A 22554-nucleotide genomic window follows, 5' to 3' on the forward strand; every position below is an offset into this window, starting at 1 on the left:
TTCGTTATTGTAACAAAGAAAACTACGCACGTGTCTCGTCATCATTTATCATCAGAATATTTAAACGTGTAACATTTCGATCTATTAGGCTACTTTTGGTTAAGATTGTTGGTCAGATATGTAGCTTCTCGAACACCCGACTCCGTCAATGTGCATGTTCTCCATTCCATATTGTTATCTCTTGTGTAATCAGGGATTATTCACAAATGCAAACAGGTGTTACGGATCACCATATAATTAAGGATTTTCTCCAAGACAGCCATGAATATCTGATCGCACCTTCGAACACGTTGCTAATATATGCCTTTGCTGATTTTAGCTCGTTCAGCGTCTCGTCTTAGACTCAGAGGGATTTGAAATGGAGGGACAGAATTTACCTTGCACTTGTTATAGAATAGTTACTAAAATGAACCTTGGGATTCCATGAAAGATGGGAAAAATGTCGACCAGTTGAGCAGCTAACTTTTTCAGTCACTTTTTATGCCAAGACATTACTTACGTAATTATACTCCTTTTAGTACAGTGAATGGTGTAATTTAAATTAAGATACATTTATAATTATTAAAATCAGAGTAAAAACAGATATGTTTTACTGTCATAATATTTTTAAATGTATTTTAGTGAAGGGAGAAAATGAGATACAGGAATTCTCTATTTTCAGGAAATTTACGAATTTGACTTTGACATTTAAAACCTGAAGATTTTTTTTGTCAAACAGGATTTTAGCTGTTTTAACTTGACAGCAAGCAAGCTAACTGTTAGGTTACGCGATACAAAAAGACGTAATAACACGCTGAACATAAAAAACTAAAAACACTTGTGTGGAGTCAGTGGGAACGTATAGTCAATGTTCTACATTGCTAACAGGACCGTCTGCAAAACCAAGAATTCGGGTGGAGACACACGTAAAGCAGTGCAGCACTTCTTGAAAGTTTTTTACTATTTGATTTTTTAATTAATTAATCTTGTCCGTCTAATCACAATTTAAAATTTAAAATACCATGTGATGCTCCTTATCGAAACATTCGATTTATATTTGGAACATCACTTTCTCACTAAATGTTTCAGTTCTTAGATGAACCATCTTCAGGTGTGTAAAAATTACAATTATATAAACTTAAAACTTAATCATCTGAATATGGTTCATCTAAGAACTGAAACATGTAGTGAGAAAGTGATGTTCCAAATGTAAGTCGAATGTTTCGATAAGGAGCATCACATGGTGTTTTAATTATCTTAATTTTAAATTTTAAATTGTGATTAGACGGACAAGATTAATTAATTAAATATATATTTTCACAATATGACGCAACTCTATCATCTTATTTGATTTTGTAGGTAATTAATCATACTGAGTTTCTGAGATTTCATATTTGTCCGACTGTCAAGAACTTGGCCCGTTTCTTTACCAGTTCCTGTTGTTGGTTTCTCGTTCTAATTGGTCTATACTTCAAGTGCCAAACAAGGACTTAAGTATTCAACATAACCTTACGCCAGACGAGATATAATCAAATATTTTAAGTGGATTTATACCTGGAATTGCTAGTGAGGCCATAGTCTACGCTTGGAGGCCAAACGAAATACACCAGTACATCGTACTCTTAGCAAAATCCTTATTACAGAACGTACAGATTTGATGAACAGAATTCGATTTGTGTTTTAATAGCTCTTGGCTCAATACACGAACGCGGTGTTCTGTTGAATTATACGGGATATAAAAACGAAGTGTGGGGTGGCGTAGTGGCTACGGAATAACATTAAACTTACAGCTGTCGCCGGATGTTGTCTGCTCTGACGTAAAAGGGTGAGCTGAGTTGTGTCAGAATGACGATTGTCAGCTGTTCCAGAATTTCTTAACAGTTGAAGATGTTAGAAGGCTTATTCTGATGATACCATCTAGAAATCTGACGTTTTCTTCTGTACGAAGTTTTTGACGATCTTAATCCAATCGCCGAGAGATAAAATCATGCTGTTTAATCTTCAAAGCACAGTTGTTGTGATGGTTTCTCTTATGATAACCTGCTCGGGATTTGAACTATGGGTACTGTGACTGAACGTCAGTTTGACAGACAGGTCTATATTATGTAGGATTTGAGGTTTACGCGGCGGTGTGTCCGAATATGGCTGTCTTCTGGGTTGTTGCGCCGTGTGTCATGGTAGAAGTTTATCGATGTTTCAGAGGTCTTTGCTGCCTCCATCATCAGGGCGATCACCCTAATGATGGAGGCAGAAAGGACTTCTGAAACGTCGGGAAACTTCTACCAGGACACACGGTGCAAAAACCCAGAAGACAGCCATCTTCAGGTCTGTGTAACTGAAAACTTTAAAACAGGGGTTCTCGAACTTTTCCAGGCCTAGCGCCAAATTCACACTTGCTTCTCGATTCGCGGGCCACAAGCGTACAAATCAGGACAATTTATTAAAATTCCATGACCGTATGTTGACGGTATCACGTTTTTTGTTGTACACGTTCAATATCCGTTTTAATTTCCGTTACATTATCAAGATGTATTCCGTGGTATTGGGAAACTGTTTTTAATCATGCAGGTTAACGCACTAGGTGTTAGAAAAATGTACGCGAGTCGCACAGGAGACATTGGAGAACCACGAGTTGAGAACCGCTGCTTTAGAACGCGTTGAATGTCCAAATAAATGCAGGGCGAAAGACACAAACTTACTCGTTGTAAGGAAACATTTGTGTTGATTTATAGTGCCAAGTCTTTTGCTGGTTAATAACAAATTTATTGCGGATGCACTGAAGAAGATTCAGGAACTGCAGAGATCGTGAAACTTGCGTCAGTTTCAAATGATTTAGCGGAGAGAAACACGGAAATTTCTCCATCGTATTGGATTATTTTTAGCGTTGAACCTTTGATCACGAACGTAGAAAGTTCAACCATCTTTCGAACTTTGGTACAGACGTAGAGTACAGTGTCACGCAGAAGATGGCTATTATCTGGGTTGTTGCGCCGTGTAGTCTGGTTGAAGTTGTGGCGATGATCTCGCTGATGATGGAGGCAGCAAGCACTTCTGAAAATTTTCTGTACAAATAAAGCTTGCATGTAAGAACATTTACCATAAGTAATCAACGAAACAATACTACAAAGAATAAGAGACGTACCTAATATATAAAATACATGTTTTATTACTGATAATAGAAATACTCGACCATGCCAAGAGTCTGTTTAATTAAAGAAAATTCGCTTGCATCGAAATGTTCCACTTATGGCTAGAAACATAAACATAACAGGAAACAAATTTCAGTGGTTAAAGAAACCACGCTGTTAATCCAAGGACACATTTCCATTACGTTGGCTGTCATGACAAAGAATTAGCCTGACGCCATGCAGACTGCCGTGTAAAATATATTAGTACAGGGTTCATAGAAAAGGGGCGAGGTCGCGCAGGTGTACTACGTCGTCATAAACAATGTCATCATATAATTTAAGGGGATAACGAGAAATTTTAATATTGCAAAAGTTATTTTATCAACTTTAGTTCATTTGTTTGGAATCCCAACGCCGATGATCGGAAGATAGGTACTTGTCAATTTCAGTCTCACTATCAGGAAACTACTCCAGAATAACTTAAACTAAGCTATCTTAACGTTACCCAATCTAACGTAACCTAGCCTAACCTAAGCCAACCGTACATATCCTAAGCGAAAGTAATCGAACCTTACATAAATAGTCTAATTTAAACGACAAATTTCTTTGAAAGTAATTACTGCAAATAATACTGTAGGGTATAAAAACTGGGCTTGGTGATAATCGTTTTTCTTATGGTATTCAACGATATGTATAATTACCATCCCTACGACAAGCTTTCAGGGAAGGGAGGTCGATAAAAAATAAGGATGCGTCGAATATCCCGCGGTAACACTGCAGGTCGTCTGATATTAATTGTGTATGTATGTGGTATTATAACCACAGGTCACTTATTTATAGTCGGTGCATAAAATGCTGAATTGCAAATAGTATTAAAACAAGGATGTTGGTAATGCGCGGACAAATGTGGGCCCGTTCATATCTGCCCCTGTCTGCGGCGATTGTCGAAACATTTTTGCAATGATCTTGCGGTATGTAAGATTTGAGGTTTTCACAGCGGTGAGTATGAAGATTTTTGTCTTCTGGGTTGTTGCGCCTTGTAGTATGGTCGATGCTAACCAACGTTTCAGAGGTCATACTGCCTCCGTCATCAGAGTATGAAGATTTCTGTCTTCTGGGTTGTTGCGCTGTGTAGTCTGGTCGATGTTAACCAACGTTTCAGAGGTCATACTGCCTCCGTCATCAGGGCGATTCTTAGTATGAAGATTTCTGTCCTCTGGGTTGTTGCGCTGTGTAGTCTGGTCGATGTTTACCAACGTTTCGGAGGTCATACTGCCTCCGTCATCAGGGCGATTCTTAGTATGAAGATTTCTGTCTTCTGGGTTGTTGCCCTGTGTAGTCTGGTCGATGTTAACCAACGTTTCAGAGGTCATACTGCCTCCGTCATCAGGGCGATTCTTAGTATGAAGATTTCTGTCCTCTGGGTTGTTGCGCTGTGTAGTCTGGTCGATGTTTACCAACTTTTCAGAGGTCATACTGCCTCCGTCATCAGGGCGATGGATTTCTGTCTTCTGGGTTGTTGCGCTGTGTAGTCTGGTCGATGTTTACCAACGTTTCAGAGGTCATACTGCCTCCGTCATCAGGGCGATGAAGATTTCCGTCTTCTGGGTTGTTGCGCTGTGTAGTCTGGTCGATGTTAACCAACGTTTCAGAGGTCATACTGCCTCCGTCATCAGGGCCCCTAATGACGGAGGCAGTATGACCTCTGAAACGTTGGTTAACATCGACCAGTCTACACAGCGCAACAACCCAGAAGACAGAAATCTTCGATCTTGCAGTACATTGTTGCAACGATAACCTCGGATCACATTATTGTAACAGTGACCTTGGATACCGTTCTTACATTTGTTACTCCCTTCGTTGACCTTCTGACGTCGTCGCCGGTGATGTTACGTGAAGACCACATCTGAAATTTGAATGTGCTCCAGAGGGTTCACCTCTCACATTCTTCTCAAGTGGGGATTGCTTTAATAGCTACTTGTAGCGATTCTCATTTCCTGGTTTAATGTTTATAGCCATTGTTTTCTACAGAGTAATCTGCACAGTTCCTTAATCACCACATATGGAGTAACATCGATTATGTTGCAGGACGTGAAAATTTCTTGTGATGACAAAACCTGCTCTGCTTCCTTGGGTTACATGCCCTGGCAAGAATTTGCTTTTACGCAACTTCTTTACAACGCAGGGATGCCACCCAGGCCGGTTGGAATGCTGAATTGTTAAAACACCAGCAAGACAAAAGGAATATGTCTGCTTTTCATAAAATTTTACTAGGGCTTGTGAAAGATCTTTTACCAGCAAATACCGACACTGACACAATCGTAGCCAAGAGAAGACCGACTATTTCTACTATCAGAACCCAGGCATTTTAGGCTCGCTGGCGTCCCCTCGAAGAAGCGCCTATTAAAATGACAATGTCCGTCCTTCCGTCTATACGCATGTAACAACCCTGGAGATAATGAACGGATTTTCGTTAAATTTGATCTAGGGACTTTGACGAAGAATCCTCCTTTTTAGTTCTGTAAAATTGGACGAAAGTAACAGGCATTTTACGCGAATACTCGCATGCTTTTTTTTAAGCAGCATTCTCCGGCCATTCTCAGTTGAATCCAGCCTACATCTTGGCACTCTTTATTTATCTTCGTTCCAATTTGATATTATCCTTCTGTCTACCTCTAGGCCTTCTTCCCTGATTTTTCCCAACGAAAATGTTAGATAAACAGCCTATGAGCACGTGTGATCACTGTGTTACTCATGATTATCCGTCAGAGGCAGGAACACACAGATTCTCTTTATCAGCAATAGTCGTCCAGCGAAAGGTCAGTAAGGAATACGACTGCCACGATGAACGTCCTACTGCTTTTTGTGCCGGAGGAGATCACAGTTGTGTCATCCATAAATAATAACTGGTCTTTCGTTTCCAGTTCAAGGCGCAAGGACTGTTCCAATGTTCAGCAAAAATCCCACGACCGAAGAAACCTTTGCCTGTTATTCGACTTCTTTTTGTTTTCTGTTTGTACTTATCAAGCACAGACAAGCGTGAAGTAGTTTTCTGTACAATAACAAGCGTTACTGTTTCATCTGTTGCTTTTCTCATCTTCGTCCTCAGTATCTCTCTTTTCTCTCACTGCTCCCCTTCCTTTTCCTTCCTTTTTCCTTCTCACTTCCAGCTTTCTTTTGCTTTTCATTTATCTACTACTTTTTGAAGTAAATATGTCTATATTTTAGGGTCAGTGTCATTCGGCAAAAATTTAACGAAAAAGTGTTACGAAATAGTGTTACGAAAAAGGGAAACGAAAAAGTGTAACTTCATTGTTATGTTACCTTGGAAACGTCATCTGTTTATCAACAAATAAACAACAATGGTTACCTACATAGTTACCTTACATTACCTTACCTTACCTTACATTACATTTCATTACATTACATTACTTTACATTACATTCAGCTACCACAGACCCATCTTAAGCGTAACTAATTCAAGTTGAATAAGCAAAGTCTTAATCAAACTTTACTCAATTGTAAAGCATGTATAAAGGAAATATTTAGAATAAAGCCAATATATAAACTTCCTTTCCGTATAGACGTATTTACGTCTAATTCTCCGGAACCGTGGTTCCACTGACAACTTTTATTCTCTCATTGTCCTCGGCCTTCCATTTCTTCTACTCTTTACTCTCTGTCTCATGTATTTCCTTCACTTGCCTTCTTCATAGTCTTCCTCATGCACTCCCCATCTTCATTCTGTTCCATTTCCGGTGGCTTTATTCTTGTCACATTGTCTTAAAACCCAATGAGTTTCATATATGAAAAGCCAGTAATTGCGATACGCAGGCGAATTTTTCATGGAGGTGCTGCTAACTTCGTGGAATAAAAGTCCTTATTGAGACGCTGCCAGTAGCTCATCTTACCAATAAACTCATCAAGATAAAGAGCACATTGTAACACAGATACGTTATCATTCCTGATTTATGAAATTCCTGCATAGTTTATTGGTACCTGATACAAGAATCATGCCTGTAATAATTTATGAATCAACTGGCAAAGTTTTCTGAAGCTGTGTATGCCTCTAGAGCCCACTTCACCTTGGACTGTTTAAAACCCTTTAAACGGTGTAGTACTATAGTATAAAAGTTGATAAAACCTATCACTTTTACCATAATTATGGAGTGGTGTTTAAAGTTCGGAAATATGTCTTTATGGCGTGGTGCGTTATTAACCCTTTTCACGATGGGGTGACGATGATTTGACCTACACTGTACACAGTACTGCACAGCTACTAATACTAGTTCAGCATGGAAGTCATGGAGGCATGTTTTTTGTCCCTTGTAAGGAAGTAAACGGGGTGAGGGGGGACAGTGCCTGCAAAGTACACAAAATGAGATGGGTCCATCAGGTTGGCTTTGTATGTTTGAGACGTCGCTCCATAATCGTCGATCTTCAGGACGCCGAGAAAAGGAGGATGTTGGAAAACCTGAAGGGAAGATGTCATTGAGAAGAAGGCGTAGATGGAAGGATGATATTAAAATTGATATTAAGGAAATATGATTAGAGGGTAGGAATTGGATTTATCAGAATCAGGATAGGGACCGGTTCCCGGCTGTTGTGAACACGGTAATGAACAACCGGATTCATTAAAATGTGTTGAAGTTTTTGAGAAGCTGAGTGCCCTGTCGGTTTCTGCAGAACAGTTCTGTTTCGTTGAGATGGTTATAATAGCCACTTTTAACGCGCGAAGCCAAGCATCCCTCCAGATGTCGCCATGGTTACATTGCTTATCACACTGTATTAGAGGGCGTTGTCACTAGAACGGGAAGGGTATTGACGGTAATCGCAGGCAACTCTGCGGTGTGCATTGCCCCTTTCACTGTACCCCACACATGCTCTCAGAGTCCATAAGCAGTGTGAATTTCCTGACAACTGCAATCAAATAATTAAAAACTAATTCATAGCCATTAAGGAAATGAGAAATACGCACAAATTTTTAATTGGAATAGCCATTATGGAAATACATCTTGGGAAACTTGAGCGTAGATGTGAGAAATATTAAAATGGATGTTAAATACTTAGTGTATGAGATAGTGAATTGGATTCGATTGAATCAGGATACGAACCACTGGCGGGATCATCTGTTCACTGCGGTAATAGCTTTTTGAAGAAGGATGATTATCTGTTAGACTTAGTTATAAAGGGCGACGTAGACCTGTTTTGTTTACCTCAGCCTACATGCAAGTTGCATGTAATAATGCAATATTACAATGACAGCACCGTTTGGACTGGAAGCCTTGTTATATGAGAATAAATTTCACATCTGATAGGGACTGACGACTACCCTCTGCTTCTTGAGATGGTTGATTGATTGATGTTTGGTTCGTCGCTTTTACCGTGTCCTGCAGAGATGTAGAAGGCACCCGAACAAATATTAACATTACTGAACTCTTGTGTTTCATGTATTATTCAGAGGCCTCACATAGTACAATGAAGGACACTGATTCTTGTGTACAGGCAGCTCAGAAAGTACTGAGCATGTCGCCAGTACGGTTACATAAAATAAGATCATTGGTGGTATGATTGAAGGGTTTTCCAATCCTATAAGGGAACAACAATAACAAATCAAAATGATACTTGTAAGGAAGTTGGGAGGAGACTAAATTCCGGAAATGCTTGCTACTTCTCAGTCCAAAATATTTTGTCTTCCCGTCTGATTTCTAAGAACCTGAAAATTAAAGTATACAAAACAATAATCTTGCCTGTTGTTTTGTATAGGTGCGAAACATGGTCTCTCACTCAGAGGGAGGAACACAGATTGCAGATGTTTGAGAATCGGGTGTTCGAGGAGGATATTTGGGCCTAAGAGGGAAGACGATGGGGTCTGGAGGAAACTGCATAATGATGAGCTTAAAAATCTGTACCCCTCCCCCAGTATTGTCAGGGTGATTAAGTCGAGAAGAATGAGATGGGCGAGGCATGTAGCACGCAAGGATGGAGCAGGAGGTGTGCGCCGGGTATTGGTTGGGAAGCCTGAGGGGAAGAGACCGCTGGGGAGACCTTGACGTAGAAGGGAGGATAATGTCAGGCGGGATCTATGGGAGATAGGAGTTGAAGGAAACTGAATTTTGTTGGCCCAGGACAGGGTCCGGTGGAGGGCTTTGGTTAATTCGGTGATGAACCTTCGGGTTCGGTAAGCCATCTAGTTAGTTAGTTATAATAAAAAATCTTGAGACCACTAGAATTATGTAACTCGTAAACGTTTAGTAGAACCCGCTGTTTAATTCTGTTGGTATCAAAGCCCACTACTTGAAATTATTCTGAGTCAGAAATTTATCGAATCGTTTCGGATATAAAGTGTGCCGATGGGCGTAGCTGTAAATAATGCGTTAATTTCTTATGGGCATTACACAATTCAAATAACATTTAACAGCTTAGTAACTCCACTGAACACAGCCCTTATTCTGAATCTAAAATTCAGCAGCGCCAGCTATGAAATCAGGAGGTTCATGACCGCGTTTTCACGAGCTTGTCACAGGGTACATATTCTAAACGTGATGAATCCATTCCACATCCTTATATCATATTATTTTTAAAATCCCCTTCAATTTTATCATGCGATCAGCGCCAAGGTCTACGAAGTGGTCTCTTCCCTTGAAGTTTCCTACTCTTCTATTGTATAACTTAGATTCGTGCCACAAATATAATTAGCTCGTGAGGATTAGTGTGTGGGCATCTAAGTCACATACCCTGGATGTAATTGGATTGCAATAGCTTTCATCCCTGACGTGACCTTTGAATTCAGAACCAACTCTGTAATGCCTTTAGTGGGACTGTAATTGAGTACACGAGTACCTATGTTGAAATGGCAGCTCGTGGTCATAATTGAACTTAATAATGTAGAATCCAGGAAGATTACCTTTTACGGTGACACAGGCCGAACTTCAAAGTAGGTATTCACAGTAATTATGTTATGCACGTAAATGAACGATTTAATTGAAGAATGGCTCACATTCCTGTTTGGTTTTCACGTACGTACCCCTGGTAACGACATTGACTGTCAGTGTTTGATTAAATATTGTGAACGTATTTAGGCAGGAGGCTGGAGAAAGTTATGTAATGAGATGATTTATAATTTGTTCACTTCAGAAAATATTATTAGGATAATCAAACCAAGGAGAAAGATTGGAGGGGAACGTATCTTGCATGGGGGGAGATAAGAAATGCGTACAGATATTACTTTGAAAGCCTGAAGTCCTAGGCGTAGATCTGAGGATAATATTAAGATGGATGTTGAGGAAATAGGGGTGGAATATGTTGATTGGGTTTATCTGACGTAGAATAGGGGGACAGTGGTGAGCTCTTGTTATACCTGAGGTCATACAACAGAGAGTGCTCAACTTAATTTCCTTAAACTAATCGCAAAATATCAACAGAAGCAGTTTGCATGTTATAGGTTTGGGAACTAATAGCATAGGAACACAAGCTAACGTCAGTTATGTTCGTTGACCATTGCAGACGTAGTTTGCTTTTCTGTGGAGTAAAATAGTATGACGTTTCAATGGACGAAACGACGAAATGAAAGGAACGTTCTAGGACGGCTAATCCTTTCCTAGAGACGAAGACATGAAGTGTCATAAGACCATTTATCTGATTGAACACGTGCTGAAGTGACACTTCTAAAGGTGTGGCAGTGTGGAAGTTCTCCGACGTGGCTGGAAACTCTAATAGACTAGGCCCATTTGCTTTAACAAAACAAAAATTGTTCATTGCCGTAGATGGCTTTGGGTGCAGCACAAAACGTGCTGAATGGAATGGAAATATAAGTTTACGACTGGAAATAGCTGAATAGCGTCGTAATTATTTTAGAATTTCTTGTATCTATTAGAGGAATGGGGGTTAATCTGAGGAAACTCGAGGGAGATATTTACACTCCTGTTTTTATTTATCACACAATGAGGGCTTATGGGGGCGTGGAGGTAAAGATCCATGAAGTATTCAGCAAAGGCTGAAGAATGAATGTTGATAGAGTTATGGAAGCTAAGTCGTGAGATTTTCGGTTCTCACGGCGGAGTGTGTGAAGATGGCTGCTTTCTGGGATCTTGGACCTTGCATTATCGTAGAAATTGATGCCATCTCATCATTCACTAAACGCAGTCTAGTTTTGAATAAGTGTGTGTTTTATTCACAGATCAAAGCACAGGCCAATTCGCATTTACACAAGTCTAACAATTTTGTTGAGTACAACCCTTGAACAAAATATTATCCACATAACATTGAAATGTAATTTTATCTTATGCTATAAGCTGTGTGACTGACTACTCTCTGGATGATGAGAATTTTATTCCCATCAATGGCTTGATTTTTTTTAAGCCATTACAACGAAGGTGGTTGTATTTTGTACTAGCCTCCAATCCAATGGGCTCTTTCCGTTGTACCCATTCGTAGCGTGATGAATGAACAAATTGTTTGTGAACATAGCAGCGTATTAATGAAGCTTATTTTCCCAAATCCAGATATTGTGTTGTTGCACATTCTTTGATCATAACTGTAAAATATGTAACGCTTCTTTGATTCAGACATAACTTTCGTATGTTAATGCGTGCCGTAGATATGTTTTAGTATTCATGTTTAAAAATGAAGACGTATGAACGAGGGTGACACGCTAAATAGGTTACGAAACACCGTAGACGTTTTACATTGTTACAAAACTTGCGTAACATAAAATGCGCTTGTCTGATTTTAAATGAGCTGTCAATAATTGTACAGACGTTTATAGACTGAAATCTTGTCTGAGAGAGTAGGTACTAGAGTAGACTGTTATTTTTATTGTCCATTTGAGCCTATCAAGTCTTAAGTTAAATCAGCTTCCACACTCCACCCAAAAGTACCTTCGGCTGTCTTGGTACATCTTAGTAACGACTGATCATCGGAGCGTTTTAAAAAATGTAGGAAAGGAACCATTAAAGCAGTAAACATCTCAGCCATAAGCATATTTGACTGTCGTCGAGTTTCTGAGAGTGTCGCATCGGTGCAGTTAAGAAAGCATTATACAGTGAGAGACCATAATGGCTACCACAAATAAGTCTTATACTTGTGTCAATAATAGTACGAACCGCCATTAACAGTTTCACTTCGCATATTCACATTTTCATTACCGTTTCGGAGAAGTAGTGATCTTACAATCATTTGTTTCTTGTCTGATGAGTTCTTATTATGTCGTTTATAGCAGTGGTATTCAACCGGGGGTACGCGAAGACATCTTAGGGGGTACGTGAAATTTAAAATATATATATATTATTTTATGATAAACACTGAATAATCAGTCATGTAATTTATTTAATTTATTTTAGATGTAGATTATATACTATTTATAACTTGAATTATACACCAACAACTTTAGGGATACAAAGTTGAAGAGAAATTATATCTGGGGGTACGCGAACAAAAAATGTTGAATACCACTGGTTTATAGCACCTTACGAAGCCCACAAATCATGTTATTTTCTGTCTAATAACTGTGTGTCAAATTAGTGTTGATGATTTGTCTACTTTCCTCCTTGACTATCACCTAAGTCTCATATTCTGTTGACAAATCACTTCGCTTTGCAGTTTCGAATGTCGTAGTGAGACAGGAGTTCCCATCTCTTGACTTTAATTTATATTCGTGGAAGGCACAATTTATGTTTTGGTTCCTACTAAGAAAGTAAAACGGCTTGCTAGTTCCTTGTCTTATTAACATATATAAAACCACTTCCCCTTTCGAAACGCCCACTCGCGATTGAGTGACTGTGGAGTTCGCTTTGAGCCAGCAGAAGACGAGACTATTATTTCTTTCACTCCCTGCGCTCGAGTTTTGGTTGTTTTGGCCCACGCACTGTTTTCTAAATAAACTTCATAAGGGCTGTGAATTTTATTTTTAAAGAACATTTCCGCTTCAAAACTACCACAGCTCGTTAACTGACGGGCGCTTATTGTATTATGAGGCCTGTTACCATCTCTTCATTCTTATCGTCATAATCATAATCAAAAAGTGATAGTGGAACCACGGTTCCGGAGAATTAGACGTAAATACGTATATACGGAAAGGAAGTTTATATATTGGCTTTATTCTAAATATTTCCTTTATACATGCTTTACAATTGAGTAAAGTTTGATTAAGACATTGCTTATTTAACTTGAAATAGTTATGCTTAAGATGGGTCTGTGGTAGCTGAATGTAATGTAAAGTAATGTAATGTAATGAAATGTAAGGTAAGGTAAGGTAAGGTATGGTAAGGTAAGGTAAGGTAAGGTAAGGTAAGGTAAGGTAATGCTTTATAGGTAACAATAATGCCGAGTAAACAGATGACGTTCCCTAGGTAACATAACAATGAAGTTACACTTTTTCGTTCCCCTTTTTTGTTCCCATTTTTCGTTACACTTTTTTGCTGAATGACCCTTCCTTATAGACGTATTTACGTTAAAAATACAGTACTCCATTACACTGTGAAATGTATCATGTACTTCGTTGTACTTTTCTGTAGCCGAAGTGCATGATTTACAGAATAAGACCATGGGATATTTTGTAGTAATGGGTCCTGCGACTTAGTTCTAAAAGCGTTTAGTTTTAAGCTGGTGTGTGAGAAGTTTACAAAGCGTGTTTTTAAAAAACAAAAGTAACACAGTTTTGCTGCTTGTAATTTATAAGCGCTTATGCATGTTCGAAAATAATAGTCATGTTCGCAACGAAGCTGCTAACAAACGTCTTTTAGCTTTGTCGTCTTTGGCTGTCTGTCCGTTTTCTGCATGAATCGCTCACCGAATTATTATCAATTTGATTTGTTTTCGGGGACGTCCGAGCTTCATATCATGGGCCCATACACATGCTGATCTGACTGAAGCTTTTCATAGTATTCCTCAGTTAGAACGCAGGCCTTGTAATCCTGGGGTCTCGGGTTCGATTCCCGGCGGTGCCCGAATTTATAACTTGTGTTGGGCAAGGCCGTGATCTAGGCAACACGGCGTTTTCCTCCGGGGGCTTCCCCGGTTTCTCCGTGGCATCCCAACAATTACTCCATTCACACACAGAAGAAGGCAATGGCAAACCACTTCTGGATCATCTGCCAAGAACGTATATGAACAGGTCCCAGTCCGAGAAAAGGATGGAAGGATCCTGTCCATATGGACCTGTCGTCAGACAGAACACTAAATAATAATAAGATGAGGTGGTCTAGCGATTAGAACGCTGGCCTTGTAATCCTGGGGTCTCGGGTTCGATTCCCGGCGGTGCCCGAATTTATAACTTGTGTTGGGCAAGGCCGTGGTCTAGGCAACACGGAGTTTTCCTCCGTGGCATCCCAACAATTACTCCATTCACACACAGAAGAAGGCAATGGCAAACCACTTCTGGATTATCTGCCAAGAACGTATATGAACAGGTCCCAGTCCGAGAAAAGGATGGAAGGATCCTGTTCATATGGACCTGTCGTCAGACAGAACACTAAATAAACAAAAAAAACCTTTTGTTAGACCAGAGCCTCAGCCTATTGTATTCTGTTTATTAATCAATAATCGTTGTTTAATTCGACGTAATATAATCTGAGTTATTGACAGCGTCGTTAAATAAGCAGAAAAAAGTCTTTCTTCCTCTGCCATTGTGTTTAATTGCTTTGAAATGGCTAGATGTCTTTCACTTCAGCCGACATCAGATGTGCTAGTCTGATGAACTGTGATTCTGCATGCCCGAAGTATGGAGCAGACAGTAGTGTTACACAAGATACTGTCATATGTTTTTGACAAATGACTTCTCCCTTGAAACAGTGATATATAATGGCCTCTTACTCACTCCTTGGTAGAGAGCCACGAAATCTGTCGGTCCAGACGCAGTGGTGACAAGCGGTCCATACCAGTGATTCCGAGATTCGGCTGGTAGTAAACACCGTCTGAGCATTTGGCTGATGAATTTTTCAGTTATCCGAACTTTGTTACAACTGTGTGGAGACAATGTAAATTTATAGCTGTTTGTTCATTTATGTTGTCAAGGCAAAACCTTAAACGCCTCCATTTACGTATACTCACGTGTAAACGTGATGAAAGAAATCTTTGTGACAGGTTCGCCACTTATCTACAGTTTTATTTTCATCACTTCTTTTCCTCGACCATAACAGCTTATCCCCGAAAGCCAAAGCTGTACATACTTAATCATTCGTTATGTTTTCAGACGGGGCAATGAAGGATTAAATGTTTTTATCTGATTATAAGCAAGACAAAAATAAATATCAAATGACCTTAATTATACGACAACTATTCGGCACACCTGGGCTGATATTGTCGTGACCTTGAATTGACCTAGACATAATCGGGACTTCAACTTGAAATAAGTATGGTTATTCACAGACATGCAGTTCAGGAGAAATAAGCATTACAAGATATGAATTACTACTACTACAACTACTGTCAAACCCTGTTGGACTGGGACCTGTTCATATACGTTCTTGGCAGATGATCCAGAAGTGGTTTGCCATTGCCTTCTTCTGTGTGTGAATGGAGTAATTGTTGGGATGCCACGGAGAAACCGGGGAAGCCCCCGGAGGAAAACTCCGTGTTGCCTAGACCACGGCCTTTCCCAACACAAGTTATAAATTCGGGCACCGCGAATCGATCCCCAGACCCCAGGATTACAAAGCCGGCGTTGTAACCGCTAGACCACCGTGTAAGGTCTACTTAACTTAACATAAACTAACTCAGCATGACCAAAGCGTACCGAGAATTTAATTTGCTTTTAATTTCATCATGAATATCATTTTGATGTCCGTCTATCATGATTCAGTGAGCACCCAGATTTTACGTTTTTCACAGTCTGTAAAATGATTACTTTGTCTGTGTGTTAATTAAAGGCCGAAGTATGAATTGGGACGGAGCTGGGTCGAAAGAAAGTGAAAGCTGACAGAATTTTCTCACTTACAATTTGAACAGGTTTGTTAACGACTACCCACCTATTAAGTATCTGCGCGAACTCAACACTTTATAATGACTCAATATAGCTGTTCCTTCACCTTATGTGGGCTCTGTCCTTATTTCGGCAAGAGAGACAACAAATTTTATATCGGAGTTTAGTGGCTATTGGTTTGTGTAATGAAAGTCCATTTGCAAAAGATCTGAAAGATGTTCTTCTCTGACGGTGTCGTTATCATTAAATTTTGCAGATCAAAAGGAAATTAGTATGCTATGGAAATAATCATGTTATGTTCGAAAAATATTGTGTTGTATTTTATTTTGGATTTAAGTGGATTAGGGTAGAGTCCATTGCCTAGCTTTTGTGAACACGGTGCGGAATTTACGGGTTACATAAATGAAGAATAGTCTTGATAAGCTGATTAATTAAGTAGCCTTCTCTTAAATAAAAAAAGAATAATTTTTATTCTGTGAGTTAGGAATGTGTCGATTTTATGAATTTTAATCCACCTTGCAAGCTCAGTTCAAGACATTGCGTTGCGAAATATTTTTTATTCATTAGCAACAAATTTTCTGTTTGTTGATACATAATGGGCCTGAAAATCGTAACATAAAAACATGCGTTGAATGCAACACCTCATAAGTTGTCAGAAATATTATTATATGTTAATAACATTTACAAAGAAAATCAAAATCAAAACACAAAGTGTGTACCGTGCATTTAGTTCACATGCCCGTATTATTTAAAATGTGTTCTGTAATTGTTAAATATAATATGCAAACGAGAGGACATATTGAATGTCAGATGTACCCTCACTATTACACGTCCATTTTTAGGGATTTTGTGGAAAGAAAGAAGCAGTATGAAAATACAAGTGAATTCTGTTGTCCCAGCGTTCTTGTTAAGGTTAGTAGTTGTTTCCAGAACAGCAAAGACACCATCCACTTTGTCGCAAGGTGGAGTAGGGAAGGTTGCATCCCGCCAAGTGCTTATTTCCGGAGCAGCTCCAGCACCAAGGGACTGGAACTAACTCTCTTTGGCTTGCCCAAGTCATTAACCGACGGCTAATTTTTCTTGGGAGGGAAGGCCCACTGTCTCCTACTAAGAGAATATAGTCACATAATCGAAACGATGGGCGTGGCACTTCGTTACGTCAGCCGTGGTTGAATAATTTGGCAGTGAGATTTGTAGCGTCTCTGTCGGCAGTAATGTATGTGTAATTTTCATTACGTTTTTCCCAGGAACTTTTCAGGCATTATCTATAAATTTTGCAGACATGCATATCTATTATGTCTCACCACATAGGCATTTTTTGAAAATTACATAGGCAAGAAATCTTTTTTTGCATACGTATATCAATTTGCAATCTTCGAAAAACACTTGTAGTTTTTTATGTATTGTCCAACCGTACAGGAAGGACGCCTAATTTAGATTTTTAAAAAAAAAATCTTACAGAAAAAGGAAACAAATAGTACATCAATGAAATAAAGCGAAATGTGCAAAACATTACTTTCCCCGAAATTAGGCACCCATACGTTCATAATTTTAGGAGGTTCAGTTATTTAAAATAAATTAATATTTATTGATCATCTTTGACTTTATAACTACTTATCTTTTGTTGTCACACAAAATGCCCAGTCGATACATCGTAAGCAATCTTGTCGTTCGTGGTCATAGAGAATAACCCCGCGCAAAATAAGGATTCTGTATCTGCATCGTTATCATCGATTTCCTCACCCTAGCCATCGCCCTTGTCAGAATCACCGAGATCCATTTCCTCTGCGTCAGATTCTGATGAAAATTCTGCCTATTTCTGAGCCATTGTCTTGCGACGACGGACTGGTCTCTTTAATGGCACGTGTTTCCGCGATTTGTTTGTCTTTGCGCTGAGTTTGAATTTGGGCTCCTTTCTCTGCGATCTCTTTCATTTTTCTGTATGGGGGGGGGGGGGGCAGTGATATGTTGGGTCAGTGCGAGCCTTTCTCGCAGTAAGCTGCGTCTCTGGGGTGGGCATGGGGATGATGCTTCCTGTTGGTGCTGTAGGACCTGCGAGGCTCTTGGTTTGGGCTGTCACCAGTGTCATTTGGTTGGTCTAGAACTGCAATTTCGTAAGGTACGAAGATATTCCGATTGCTGGGGAAGAGCCCAGATTTACATAAACCGTTAGAAGCAACTTCAGCTGTAGCAGCTTTTACGTAAGCTCTGCCAAAGAGCTCACCGATCTGGTAGACGGTGACCACGCCCAGGAAAGCACATTGTGCTAACGAAATTCGAACCGGCTGATTTCCGCGTGGGAATCAGGAGTGATGCCCACTGATTTGAGAGTTTCTGATTTATTTTATGTTTTCGTAACAAATTTCACATGTCAGTGTTTCGGTATTTATCACTATCAAACAGAAACACAATAGTAGATTCCGCTCGGACACCACGTTGCTGTTTTCTATTCCTAGCACAATTTCCAGTTTTAAATGTTTTACCACGCAATTTTAAGGTCTACTGAACAATCTGAATGTTGTGATTTGGAACGTTAAAATGTAATGTTAGTTCCCTTAAGCTGCGAGTAGAGAGCTGTTTCATATCAGGCTTAGCGCTATAAATAGGGTATTAAACCTGTGTGCAGTGTCTGCACTTCGTAGTTAATTCTGAAGCGCCATTATTTTTATACAATGCGAACAGAACTATAAATTCTTATCGCAAATGATTCTACTCTTGAGAATAATGTTTACGGAGGGAAACTTCTTTGTTAGTTGATATTCCACGAAGACGTCGCTGCGTATAAAATGCTGTTCTGCAGTTGCGGTATATTTCCTATCGAACCAACCTATTTCTTGTCTGAACCAAAATTCAAGGTTATGTAGCTCTTCTCAATAGTGTTGAAGAGTTGCCGTGGAGACGTTATGATCGATCGTCAATTGTCTCTTTCTCGTACATTGGGCTGAGAAGCGGAGATAGTCGAACACAGCCGAATAGTTCGTGTCTGCTGGTAACCAAACGGGTAGCGGCCATGTTGTTTTGTTTTTAGCACGGGCCATGGCCACTGCACCGGAATGGCAGCAAAGTCAGTCAGTCGTTGGCAGCAGTGGCGGGCGGAGGTGAGAGTGGGCGTGAAGCGAGTGTTCAACGCTGAGGGTGAAACAAGCCGCTAGAAGACTGCGTGTGAATAATGTTCAATAGCGCTAGTATTTGTGTACCAGTACTTTGGCATAATTACCACTGACACTGCAATATCACCACCCTGTAAATGGGTGGACGTGTTTTACGTGCAAAGTGTGAACACGGTGGTAGGATATAAGTGAGTTTTGGTTTTATTCTCGTGGTTTTAAACTGAAAATTAAATTTTAGCAAAGAAATTTTTTTGTCCTACTGGAATCTGAAGAGGAGCAGATATTTACTTCCACACTCACCGACGTGTGGTGTAGTGGGGTAGAAGAAACCCCTACAGTCGGTACAGTAACTGCAAGAACATCATATTCATTGACTTCCTCCTGCAACTGGTTGGAGGCTGTAGAAAAATATCTACTGGTCATCTACCTGTTGGCATACATGCTGGGGGTTCTGAAAAGACGTTGGAAGCCCAAGAGGTAAGAAAGCGTTGTAATCACGAAATTTGATTAAGGTTACAAGGTGTAATTTTCCAGACGAAACCAAAATAATACACAGAACTGGAGTAAAGGTTTAGGAACTGTAAGGTACAGGGTTAGCTTTACACTCCCCTGATGGCTACGTGTTAATGCTGTCAGATGTACTGTTTTTTTAGCATGTGTGATAGTTGTAACTATGTGACCGGTGCATATTCGGTAGAAAATATCTATTGAGCCTGCCCAGCTTTGTTTTAGCGCCCCATCGCGTATACCTAATTAAACAGGAATATGTCTTTATGGCCCTGTGCTTAATGAAACAGTGTCATTGGGGGGGTGCTTAATTAGAACAGAGACTTTTCCTTTACCTTTACCATTATTATCCACGATTGTGATCGAAGTATATAAGCTGTGAAATACGTCTCTCTATAATCTTGTAACAATTATGTTGTATTAAAGTTACATAGAAGACGAAATTGTTTGTACTAGTATTTACATTTTGTTAAATCGTTGTCTGTTTCTTTATGAGCTCTTCGTAGCTCAGTTATGCATTTTCGTGTGTAGAGTAAGTACTGAACAGACGACATGTCAATATAATCTTTGTTGGCGCCATCTCTGTTTGTGACCACTGGAAGTGTCGCAGACGAATCTCAGAGTGGAACTAGAGGACAACAGAATTTCTTCGTGTATCTTACATGCCAGTATTATTTTATGTAGGCTGTTCCACTTTCCACGCAATCCTATCTTCTTAACTTGCCCTGGACTGACAATGAGGCACAATTTCTCTTTTGTCGACATCAGCAAATTATTCTCAGCACCCTAGTATTGAGGTTTTCAGGGAGGTGAAGATGTCCGTAGTGGCGTTCTGGGTTACGGACTAGTTATACCGACGTTTCGGAGGAACGAACTGTATCCATATTCAGGGATTAAGACACGGTGTTACAGCGCAGGAGACCACCATGGCACACTCTTTTATATAGCGATTACTTCTATTGAATTAAATAGTTTCATAAAGTAAAACTTATTCGAGGATTATATGATATATAACGGGGAGCTACGTACTTTGAACAGGTCACTTAGGATTTTTGAGGCAGTGAATTAAAGACTATTTCGGATGGAGATGCAAAAATACGCGAACAGAAGTCTTATGTGGAAGCCTGATGGAAAGAGACAAATTGAAAGACCGAAAATTAGATGAGAGGATAATAAAGTTAGATCTTACGAAAATAGAATATGAGGATAGCAAGTGGATGGCAGTAACTTAGGATCGTGTCAAATGGTGGCTTTGGACTTTCGAGGTCTACATTTAGAGCGTCCTACATACTAGGGCGGTGTTGATAAAGCAGTGACACGTGTATTGTAAACGACGTGAGAGATTATTTTGGTCAGAAATCTACGAAGTGGCGAGGAAGTTTTCAGTGATTATTTCTTGCGTCTTTTTACAAATTGTTATAAAAGAATATATATTATATGTAATACAAATAAGTCTGTATTATGTTCTCACGTTTTATTTTATAGTAAACAGATGGAGGTTCAATTTCGAACGATGGTTAGATCTTATCAGTAATACGATCTATTTTTAAATGTGTATTACCTTGTGCTTAGAGCACTTAAAGTGACGGCAGGGCGTGAAAAATTGGAAAGTGGCCCACTTCAGCGCATTTCTTAACACATTGAAAACAGTAAAGTGATTTTAGGATATTGTGTCCGATTTAATTATTACTTTATATCTTTGTAGTTTAAACGCGTCATGTTTGTGCTTAATTCAGTAATATATTTATTTATTTCCGTATGGATCTTAAATTTCTATATTTTATAAATATTTTCTATTTTCCAAACTCTTTTTCATATAAATAATTAATAATTCGAATGTCAATTAATTGTTTCACAGACTACAGAACGACTGATCTAAAAAATACAAAACAAGACGAACAACAAAAAGAAACAAGCTACAAAAATGAAAACTACAAAACAAACATATCAATGATAGTTGCATTAATAAATATACATTAGTTTTAAAGACGAAAATAACCTGAAGATGATGCGGTTGCATTGAAACATGTTGTGAAATAAAATAATGAGCGCTAAAATTGTAACATCGTAATAGCGATGATAAGCGCCAAATTTTAAAGTTTAGCTTTAATAACACCAATTTTAACAACTAAGTTTGTGTATTGACGGAAATAAATAAATATATTACTTTATATCTTGTTTGAAATCAATATGTTCGACCAGTACGAATATTTAATATGGATATTTTGAAATAAGTAAATTTTCTCTCCACACTCCAAATAGTTTCGTAAAATTTAGGAGTCGACACATTTGGCCACCGCTGTACAGAATACGGAACTATCGATACTTATGAAGTGTAACGAGATTGCTAAGTGACTAATATTATACATAAAACCTGCGAAATAATTTTAGTTTGAAATGAACACGTGGAAAATCCAATGTAATTGTAACTGGTTGACGGTTACCTTCATCTAATATCATTTTATCACTTGCATGGGTGATACGCCAAATATAAGCGTCAAGACATGTAGTCCGTGGTCCTTGTTTGAGAACTAAAATAAACACCAGGACAGACGGAGCGACTTGAGACCGATATAACCATGACATTATTGTTATTTATTCCAGTCAGCTGTATGAGGCCTGCAAAGAGCAGTGGGTTGAGTGATTATCAAGGCAATAGGATTTCTGTAACTCGTTTGACCTTGAGTGTATCAGTGGTTACGTAGCGGGCAGCCAAGAAGGCTGACTTGTATTTTAATTTGAAACGTAATTTGGACTCATTCATTTAGCAATGGAATGCTATAATGTTGCCCAGGTACAATTGAGTGGTAATAAGAAATGTTAAGTAATTGAATGTAAATGAGGTAACTCTTTGTAAAACGTGAGGGAAATGTAAGCACAATTGAGATTGTGTTCATGTCTGTTTAGTTCA

General features: G+C 39.1%; 1 protein-coding gene across 2 annotated transcripts in view; it reads left to right on the plus strand.

Annotated features, from left to right (window-relative positions):
• The window catches only part of LOC110837247 (uncharacterized), a 287610-nt gene that overhangs the window by 4422 nt on the left and 260634 nt on the right, over positions 1-22554 (plus strand). Inside the window, exon 1 of one of the 2 annotated variants that reach the window (XM_087346310.1) lies at positions 19091-19613. The exons of the other annotated variant lie outside the window; for it this stretch is intronic. Within the exon in view, the coding sequence (XP_087202436.1) occupies positions 19576-19613 (38 nt within the window). The 5' untranslated portion in view covers positions 19091-19575. Of the gene's footprint in view, positions 1-19090; positions 19614-22554 lie in introns of those variants that run through there. 2 annotated transcript variants of the gene reach the window in all.

This window comes from Zootermopsis nevadensis, unplaced genomic scaffold (genome assembly GCF_977971745.1).
Source record: "Zootermopsis nevadensis isolate Lab colony 2312 unplaced genomic scaffold, Znev_1.0 Znev_ptg000010l, whole genome shotgun sequence".
In the NCBI taxonomy this organism is placed as follows: domain Eukaryota; kingdom Metazoa; phylum Arthropoda; class Insecta; order Blattodea; family Termopsidae; genus Zootermopsis; species Zootermopsis nevadensis.